Below are 9,327 nucleotides of genomic sequence, written 5' to 3'. Positions count from 1 at the left end.
GCCCCCGGGCGCGCCCCGCCCCGGGAAGCGCGGCCGCGGCGCGCCGGAACGGGCGGGGCCCGCGCAGCGCGGGCGGAAGTCGCGGCCGCCGCGCGTAGGAGCTTCCGCCGGGGCGGGCGGGGTGCGGGGAGCGAGAGAGCGCGGCGGGAGCGGCAGCAGCAGCGGCGGGGGGAGCACGGAAAGCCGCAACCATGGTGAGCCGGGCGGGCCCGCGGGGCGGGGGGCCGCGGGTGCAGCGGTGCAACGAGCTCCGCTCCGCTCCCCCTCCGGGCCGGGCCGCGGGTAACGCGGCGCTCTCTTGCAGACGGTGGGGAAGAGCAGCAAGATGCTGCAGCACATCGACTACCGCATGCGGTGCATCCTGCAGGATGGCCGCGTCTTCATCGGCACGTTCAAGGCCTTCGATAAGCACATGAACCTCATCCTCTGCGACTGCGACGAGTTCCGCAAGATCAAGTGAGCGGTGGGGGTGCCCCCAGCCCGCTCCCCAGCGCGGGGGCCTCGGGGCGAGAGCCGGGACAGCGGTGGGGCAGAGTGTGCTGCCGGCTCCTGCAAAAACACTCATGCGTTTAGTCTCTCATCAAATCCCCAAACTGCCAAAGCTTATGGGACCCTTTGTTTCAGTTCTTTTCAAATAACCAACATACGTGATGCCATTTAAGCAGTTTAGATTTAGTTTAAAGCATATAAAATGTGCTCATCTCTGGAGAAGCAGCCTAGTCATATTTTGTTGCAAGCTCAAAGGGCAGCATTCATTCATTCTGTTTTTCCTTCTGTTTTGCAATTTTTTTTTCTCCCCAGACCTAAAAATTCAAAACAGCCAGAGCGGGAAGAGAAACGAGTCCTTGGTCTTGTGTTGCTGCGAGGGGAAAACCTGGTGTCCATGACGGTTGAAGGACCACCCCCAAAAGATGTAAGAATGAGCAGAGAGCTCAAGAAAAAAAAGGGAAATCTGATTAATTTGCTTCTTTGCAGGGGAACACTACTATTGTATTGTTGTAGACTTACAGATCTTACAGATGCTCTTGTGGCTAGGTCCAACTAACTTCACTGAAGGAAGCTGTAATTCCTTTGTGGGCTGGGACATTTCATTGGACAAAGCAAGGCTGTAGGCTCTGTGGACTTCTGATGAATCTTTCTTTTTGGGGGCTGTGTTTTCAGACTGGAATTGCCCGGGTACCCCTTGCTGGAGCTGCTGGAGGACCTGGTGTTGGGAGAGCAGCAGGGAGGGGAGTTCCAGCTGGTACTCCCATGCCACAAGCTCCAGCAGGATTAGCTGGCCCTGTCAGAGGAGTGGGAGGACCATCCCAACAGGTGAGATACTATGACCCATGGGGCTTTTAGTTTTTGGTACCAGTGTGATCAAGAAATGGGTATAGTGGAAGAACTGTAGTCTTAGTTTGTTACCATAATGTTTGAGCCTAGCGAGGAGTTTTTGGTATGAAGTCTGCCTGGGTATTGTCCTGTATGACAGAAGAAGAGGGTTGAAAAGTGCAGCTTTTCACACATAATTCAAGTGGTATCCATTGAATTGTGTTACAGGTTGTACTGTTATTTAGTCAGTTAAGAGAAAGAAGATGAGTGTAATTTCTGAAGGGGAATTTCAATGTTACTTTTTAGTTATTATGATAAAGCAGGTGCTATTTTTTCTGAGTCTATTTGTTTCATCTACAGGTGATGACACCCCAGGGTCGTGGAACAGTTGCAGCTGCTGCTGCAGCAGCCACTGCCAGCATAGCAGGAGCCCCAACTCAGTACACACCAGGGCGTGGGGGTCCTCCCCCACCCATGAGCAGAGGAGCCCCTCCTCCAGGTAGGAATCACTCTGTAGAGCCCATGTTTTGTTGCAGAATTGGTAATAACATTTTTCTGATGAAAATCTGGTATTGTGGGAGATACCCTGGTACCCAGCTAGTGCCTTGAATATTCAGCTGGATTTACATGCTTGTTTTTTCTCTGGCTTAAGGAATGATGGGACCTCCTCCAGGCATGAGACCACCAATGGGCCCCCCCATGGGAATGCCACCTGGCCGAGGGGCTCCCATGGGAATGCCCCCTCCAGGCATGAGACCACCACCCCCAGGAATGAGAGGTGAGCAGAGGCTATCCCAGCTGCCATGAGAAGCTGTAATAAAATGTTTGAAGGGTGATGCATTCCAGTGTCTCCCTAGCTCTGCTACTTGGCAAAGTGCTTAGGTGCCAAAAAGGGGTCTTATGACTACTTTGAGCATGGGGGAAATGTCTTTTTTGTTTAGTGTTGCTGCTTCTTTTCTCTTCAACTCTTTCCTTTATTCCCAGGACCCCCTCCACCTGGCATGCGCCCCCCAAGGCCGTGAGAGTTCTGTAATGTACCTCTGAACTGGGAGAAGACCAAGGAAGGGGATACACTGAGTAGTGCCACCTGTCAGACCTTTGCTATGTATATTTTATATCTACTGCTGGTAATGTTTGCCCTTTTTAATAAAGCTGGAAAACCTAGTACTAGGAGTCTCTGTTGTGCTGGTCTCTTTGTGTCAAGAGTGCAGCCATTACTTTTTACTGCTCCACATTGGTCATCCCAGAAGAGCAAGCCTGAAGAAAAAAAACTTAATTTGTATAGACAGAAATTACCAGTTATTTTGTGTTCCTTATAGAAATTAAAGCATAGCAATGAAGTTTAACAAGGCTGATGGAAAAAGAACAGATTGGGAGAGTGGAGAGGATAAAAAATGAAAGAAACCATCTTTATGACAGGTGGTTTGAAAAACTTTTCTTCTTATTATAGAAACGGGTTCTAAACCACAAGATTTTTTTTCAGCTCTTAGTTATTTGACATCACAGAAGTATATGAGCAAAACTTTGTTCGGTTTTTGCCTTGAAATCATTACATACATGAACTAGAAAGATGTAACATATTCCAGCTCCCAGTTGTTCTAGCCATCCATAAAAGAGAGTCAACATCTTACAAGAAAAATAATCCTTTATTTCATGGGTTGCTACAGATGATTTCAGAGTCTTCAACCAGGTAATTGACAACCATCCCAGAACTATTTCACAACTTGAAGAAAAACTTCAATTTTACTGAGGTTGTCTCCTTGCAGTACTACAAAATCGAGGGGCTGTACAGTGTGTCTGAATTTTGTAACAGTTCTTACTTTATTTTCTCTTATACCTGCAAGAGAAGAGAATAGAAATGTTATTACTCCATCAACCCAACTGTCAATGACAGATGAGAAGCAGCACTGAGCATTTTCTAGGCAAAATGGTCTCCCAAGTAGAAGCCTAGGAATGTGTTACTGAAGGCCCTATCCTTGATTACCCCCAGCATCAGACCTGCAATAAGAGGGTACTGCAGAACCAACACACCTTTTAGCAAGGGCCTTTTAAACAATTACAAGAAGAAGAAGAAAGCAAGGAAAAAGCCCCAAAACTTGAACAAGAGAGTAAAGGGAAGTATACCTGGACTTGGATTTGAAGTTCCCTCCTTTCCTGCGCTGGGCGATACCCAAGCGTTTTCGATCTTCAAAGGATGGGCTTTGGAGAGAGAGAGGGGAGGGAGGAGAGGTCAGCCATGTCACAGAATTCTATCAGCAGGACAGGTACTTCTCAAAAGAACCCTGCCCCAATTTCAGAACCTCTTCCCCCAATATCAAAATATCCCTGAGGAAGTGCAGAGATGCAAACAAATTCTCATTACTGCAGTCTGCACTAATGTAGACCTGCTAAGACCTTACCCGGCACGGTACTGCTTCAGAGCCTTCCTGCTCGTGTTGGTCAGCTCTTCATCAAACACAGACAATTTTTTCTTCTTCTTGGGACCTAACAAATAATAAGAACACTGGTTGTAAACAGAAGGCCACAGCATCATCACAGTACTCTTGAACACAACAATTAGCCTAAGCATGAGGCAAATGACTGCAAACATGGACCCTGGGCCAGCACTTGTGGCCATTCCTTTAAAGATCAGTGCTCTCTGTACAAACTAGATTAATTTACCTATTTCTAGCAAAGTAAGTGACATAGAGGAAGTTAGCTGTAAAACAAAAGTTTCTACCTGCTGGTGCTGCTGCTGGTTCCTCTTCTGGCAAGGCTCTGGCTCTCTTTGCTCGGCGATTCCTCTTTGCCAGCCGCTCAGCATACATTTGAGATTTCAAGATCTCAAACTGTGATCTTTCCTCTGGCTGAAAGGTGTTAAAACACAAGTTTTGGTGATGTGAAGCTTTGCTAAGGGAAAACTGATAGTCTGGTCAGATTCCCACTTGTCAATAAATAAACCCACTGTCATTTGGCCTTTTTTCTGTGTGTCTTGTACAAATTTCTTCCTTTTCTTTTTCCCTCGTAATGCTAGGTCAAATTCCTGCAGGGCTTTAGCCACTGGAAAGAGAAAGAAAAGCAGAATAAAAAACCTTTTAAAGCACAGAGCCGAGTCCAGCTGTGGCTATAGAATTTAACAAGGCCACAGTGTCATGACTCACATTTCTCTTTCTTCCTCTCCTCACGGGTCTGGAACCAGCTCCGCTCCAAACTCTCACTTCCAGTCTCTTTTTTTCCTGTCTCCAGCTGCTTCTTTGCCTTGTTGATCTGTGATAATTCAGGCAAGATGTGAGCTCATGGTAGGTAAAAATTACTCCTCTTTTCCCTTTCTAAAACAGGCAGGTTAAGTACACTTAGGGTAGCTTCATAATGGGCACCAGATACTAAAAAAATTGCTTACCTGGGCCTCTGACTGCTGCATCTCACGTTCCTCACGCTCCAAGCAGAGAACTGCATAGATATCTTTCTCTAGATTCTCAATCTTCTCCCGAAATTTCAATATGACATCTGAAAACAATACAATATGAACAGCAGAGGCAGCTCATGTGAAGTCCATCTCGTTTTTCAGCACCTCCTGCTTTATTATGATAAAGCAGGTGCTATTTTTCCTTTAGTGTCCCTGTGTACCACGATACTCCCTGTGTACTCTCTCCAGCTTTTTACCTCAGTAAAAGTACCACATACCTTGGGGGAGGATTCTGGCTTTCACTTGTGTTTTAGCAGTCTTGACAATCTCCTTCAGCATCTTACGCTCTTCTTCACCCACCAGTGAAACTGAACGACCAGCCTTGCCTGCCCTGGCTGTCCGACCCACACGGTGCACATAGTGTTTGATGGTGTTAGGCATGGTGAAATTGATCACCTGTGACAGAAACAATGTTAGTAGGGAATCAACATGAAATGCCTCATTAAAAATAAAAAGCTCAGCATTTCAAACACTCACCGTTTTAACACCCTCAATATCAAGTCCACGCGCAGCCACATCTGTAGCTACCAGGATATCGATCTGCTCATCCTTAAAGCGTCTGAGCAGAAAAGCAAATGCATTAGCAATGAATGTAGCCATCCACTTCCACCCTAAAACTTCCAACTTGGAGCTTCTTTTTAGCTTAGGCTGCTAACTAAGCCTGCTAATACCTGAGTGATTCCAGCCGCTGTGTCTGAGAGAGGTTCCCATGAAGCTCCCCAACCCGCAGGCCCATCAGTCCCAGCAGGATGTGCATGCGGTGAGCTTGCTTCTTGGTCTGGGTGAAAAGCATCACGTGATCCTGGAAGGTTCGTGTCAGCAGAGCTAAAAGAAAGTCCTCTCAGAAGGCTGCTCCACAGTCACTCACTGATTCCAGGCTGCCTTGGCTCATCACCAACCTGTAACAATGGCCTCTCGGTCCCCCTCCCGGTTGGGTCTGATGCGGATAAATTCCTGCCGCAGGAAAGGCGCAACATCTGTGTTGCTGTTCACGAAAATCCGGACGGGATTTTTCAGGGAAACAGAAGCCAAATCTTTCACCTACAAAAACAGGTTAAGAAAAAAAAGTCCACATGACTTCTAGTAAAAGACCTGACAAATTCCCATTCAATTTCCTGCTTGGGTATGTTTCTCAGCAGCTTGTCTTACCTCCTCAGTCATTGTGGCAGAGAAAAGCATTGTCTGACGATGGTGGGAACACAACCTGATTATTTCCTTCATCTGTTCCTCAAAGTATTCATCCAGCATCCTACACAGGAGAAAAAGAGCAAAGTAAGGCAGCTTCATTTAAGCCTGGCCAAGAAACATTACATAAGGCAAGACAACAAGGACAGCCTGATAGCCTGGAGAAAGGAAAGCAGAAAACTGCCATGATTTTCACTGCTGTCCTGCTTACTCTACCTGTCTGCTTCATCCAAAATCAGCACCTCAACGCTGCTCAGGTGGAAAGAAGGGCAGTTGTGGAGATGATCAATCAGTCGCCCAGGAGTGGCAATAAGAATGTCTGGCCCTGAGCGCAGAGCAGCTTCCTGAGTCTTCACATCCAGGCCACCTGAAAGAGAGGGAATACAGATTGCTGACCCCTGCAGCACACTGCAGCAGAGTACAGGGATGCAAACTGCCTGAGGAATGGGAAGCACCTCAGATAAAACCACATTCAAAAACAGAAATGACTCCATATTTTCTTTCTCAGAAACAGGTAAACAAGTACAACATAACCATGGAAAGCAAGATTTTAAACCTCCATGTATCTACTAAAAGCATAACCACACAGCCTCCAGTTTTACACACAGAATTCCCAGTTCTGTATAGTGGTTTACCATGAGCTGTACAGTTCACATAAAAGACTGAACACTCACCTACTGCCAGGCAAGTTGTGACACTGCTGAACTGTGCCAGCTGTTTTGTGACAGAGTGCACCTGAATACCCAGCTCTCGTGTTGGCACCAGAACCAGTACACGTGTTATTGGAGCCTGACGAGGTTTGTAAATCAGGCGCTCAAGGACAGGCAAGATGAAGGCAGCTGTTTTACCTGAAAAAAGAAAAAATTTAAGAAGGGTTACCAATTATTGTGAATAGCTGATTCTCTGTTTCTAGTGCCCTGCTCAATCCCTACCTGTCCCAGTGGCAGCACAAGCACAAATATCCTTTCCCAGAAGACCCACTGGGATACAAGCCTTCTGAATTGGGGTTGGTTGCTTGAAGCCAAGAGCTGTGATTGCCTAGAAAGGAGGGAGAGCAATTAAACTCTGTTTCTGATATGACCACACCTGGAGTGCTGTGCCCAGAGCTGGGCTCATCACTACAAGATACACAGACATACTGCAGAGAGACAAGCATCTGGGGAAAGGCTGACAGAGCTGGGACTGCTGAGCCTGGAGAAAGCTCAGGGGAAATCTGTCAATGTCAACAAATACCTGATGGGAGGGTGGAAAGTGGATGGAGCCAGGCTCTGTTCAGTGGTGCCCAGAGACAGATGCAATGGGCACAAATTGAAACATGGTGATGTATGTGTTTAGTTCCCTCTAAACACCAAGAACCACTTTTTCACCTCAAGGGTGACCAAGCAGCAGGACAAGGGGCCCACAAATTTGCAGTCTCCAGCCCTGGAGATATTCAAAGCCATGTGAACACATTCCTAGGCAGGAACTCTATGTGGCCCTTCTTGAGCAGGGGTTGGACAAGATGACCTTCAACCATGCTGTGACAAGTCTTGCTCAAGGTGGTGTTAACACATTCAATCTTTGATTGACACAATCAAAGAACAGTTTCTGTTAATGTATAATAACAGCTTCTAAAGGACTCTCACACTAGCTCCCAAATGATTTCCTTGTCAGAGAGGTGGCAAAGCAATGAGAAATTTGACAGTTCTAACTGGTGGCAGGGAGGCTGTACAACATTCTTCAGAGTAATATGTAATAAATCAGCTAGGTGAATACCTTCAGCAAAGGTCGTGAAAGATTCATGTCCTGGAACGACAAGTTATCATCATATTGAGAAGCATCTTCAAAAAAGCTCTCTGCTTCCTAAAAACAGGAAAAACAACAAAACTGGAACAACACATGCAGCAACACAACATGTTATCAAAGGGCTCTGGGCTGGTTTCTGAGCTACGGTTTGTTAACCAAAGCAAATTCCTCAATAGGAAATACTGGAGGATTTTGACTAGTTTTTAACACTTACCACTACTCCCTTTTTTGATCTCTTCTTTTCCTTCACTTTGACCTTATCTGCAGAGAAAGAGAAATGTGACAAGAACTAGGAAGCACAGCTAAACCCAAAACAAGATAAACTATCTTCACCCTGTAACCTCATACTTTTTGCTCTCAATTCAGATATTGAGAGAGAAGCCTCAGAAACAAGTAGAGGCATGTAATGGAGTAAAACTGCCCAGTAAACTCCTTTGTTCAGGGATGAGTTCAATTATGGCTACCATTCAAAATAAACTTGATTAAAATCAGAAGGAATGTCGCAGAAGGCAAACAAAATATAAAAGGTGCTCCTTGCCCACTTGCTTCACTTCAGACTTTTCTCCAGTGAGCCAACTCTGTGTCAGATTCTTGGCCATCTCAGTGCTGATACCTGCTTTTGTGAAGATACTTTCATCATCCAGTGAATACTCAGACTCCACATCTTCTTCATCCCTACTGCAATCCTCGTGCTCCTTTTTGGTTTGATCATCTTCAGCCTCTGGATCCTCATCTTTCACTTTGGCTTGTTTAGCTTCTCTTTCCTAAAAAACAAAATTACGAAAATGTTTTAAAAAGAAAGGATGAAAAAGAAACTTCAATCCTTTGTGAGTCTGTGTTTGTTATTATGAGCCCATTCACAAATCCACGAGTTTGCATAACTTTAATCATTAATAATTCTGCAACCTCACCCGTTCAGCAGCACATCACATGTGGCAGCAAACTGAGCCGAAGCGATGAGCTGCAGCCAGAGCACCGCGGCTCAGGGAATGGCCAAACACATACCAATCTTTTCAGCAAAAAGAAAGACCCTGACCTGGAGCTTCCTTTTCTGTCTCACTTTCTCAATCTTCTCATCCAGCGTCGTAGCTGCTTTCTAGGCACAAAATCACAACAGGAGAGCTGTAAGTGGAGCCCAGGGGAGCAGTGAGCGCTGTGGCCTGTGGCATCGCAGCTCCATCCCGGCCTCAGGCCTCACCTTGCCGCGGAGCTGCCGCAGCGCCGCCGTCCAGGCATCCTCCCCGCCGGCCTCCGCCTCCCCGAACACGAAGTCGGCGCTGAAGTCGCCGCGGGAGGGTCCCCGCCGCCTGGGGCCCGGCGCCCGGGGCAGCTCCTGCGGAAACAGCCGTGAGCAAGGACCGCGGCCCGGCCCCGCCGCACCGGCCCGGCCCGCGCCTCCCCGCCCGCCCGGCCCCACCTCCTCATCCTCGGAGTCGCCGGATTCAGAGTCCACGGGCACCACGTCCCCCTCGGCGATGGTGCCCACCAGGCCCAGGCTCTCCAGCGTGGCCATGGCTGCGAGCCGGAACCCCGCGGGACACGCGTGCGCTGGGCCGGGCCGGGGGCCGGGCCCGGGCGGGTGGGCAGAGCCGCGGCTG

General features: G+C 47.6%; 2 protein-coding genes across 2 annotated transcripts; one reads left to right on the top strand and one right to left on the bottom strand.

The window, feature by feature from the left end:
- The first annotated feature begins 67 nt into the window (after positions 1-67).
- Positions 68-2,478, top strand: LOC132335943 (small nuclear ribonucleoprotein-associated protein B'). Its single transcript, XM_059862943.1, has 7 exons — positions 68-194; positions 305-456; positions 802-913; positions 1,162-1,314; positions 1,675-1,813; positions 1,967-2,092; positions 2,299-2,478. Exons 1-7 carry the CDS (start codon positions 192-194, stop codon positions 2,334-2,336), a joined length of 723 nt encoding a protein of 240 aa, XP_059718926.1. The 5' UTR covers positions 68-191; the 3' UTR covers positions 2,337-2,478.
- Positions 2,479-2,941: 463 nt separating this feature from the next.
- DDX27 (DEAD-box helicase 27) lies at positions 2,942-9,304 on the bottom strand. The gene is made up of 21 exons (XM_059862942.1): positions 9,147-9,304; positions 8,928-9,062; positions 8,766-8,825; positions 8,343-8,493; positions 7,944-7,990; positions 7,700-7,786; positions 6,877-6,982; positions 6,619-6,792; positions 6,161-6,311; positions 5,909-6,008; positions 5,659-5,800; positions 5,431-5,584; positions 5,237-5,318; positions 4,978-5,155; positions 4,694-4,800; positions 4,455-4,560; positions 4,259-4,353; positions 4,034-4,160; positions 3,714-3,798; positions 3,439-3,513; positions 2,942-3,151 (listed from the first exon to the last, which is right to left on the bottom strand). The coding sequence occupies exons 1-21, from the start codon at positions 9,240-9,242 to the stop codon at positions 3,136-3,138; spliced, it is 2,274 nt and encodes a 757-aa protein (XP_059718925.1). The 5' UTR covers positions 9,243-9,304; the 3' UTR covers positions 2,942-3,135.
- Between the last annotated feature and the right edge of the window lie 23 nt (positions 9,305-9,327).

The sequence above is a fragment of the Haemorhous mexicanus genome, chromosome 18, assembly GCF_027477595.1.
Source record: "Haemorhous mexicanus isolate bHaeMex1 chromosome 18, bHaeMex1.pri, whole genome shotgun sequence".
Classification (NCBI taxonomy): Eukaryota; Metazoa; Chordata; class Aves; order Passeriformes; family Fringillidae; genus Haemorhous; species Haemorhous mexicanus.
Note: the sequence above shows the minus strand (reverse complement) of the source record. Positions and strands in the feature narration are given on the sequence as shown.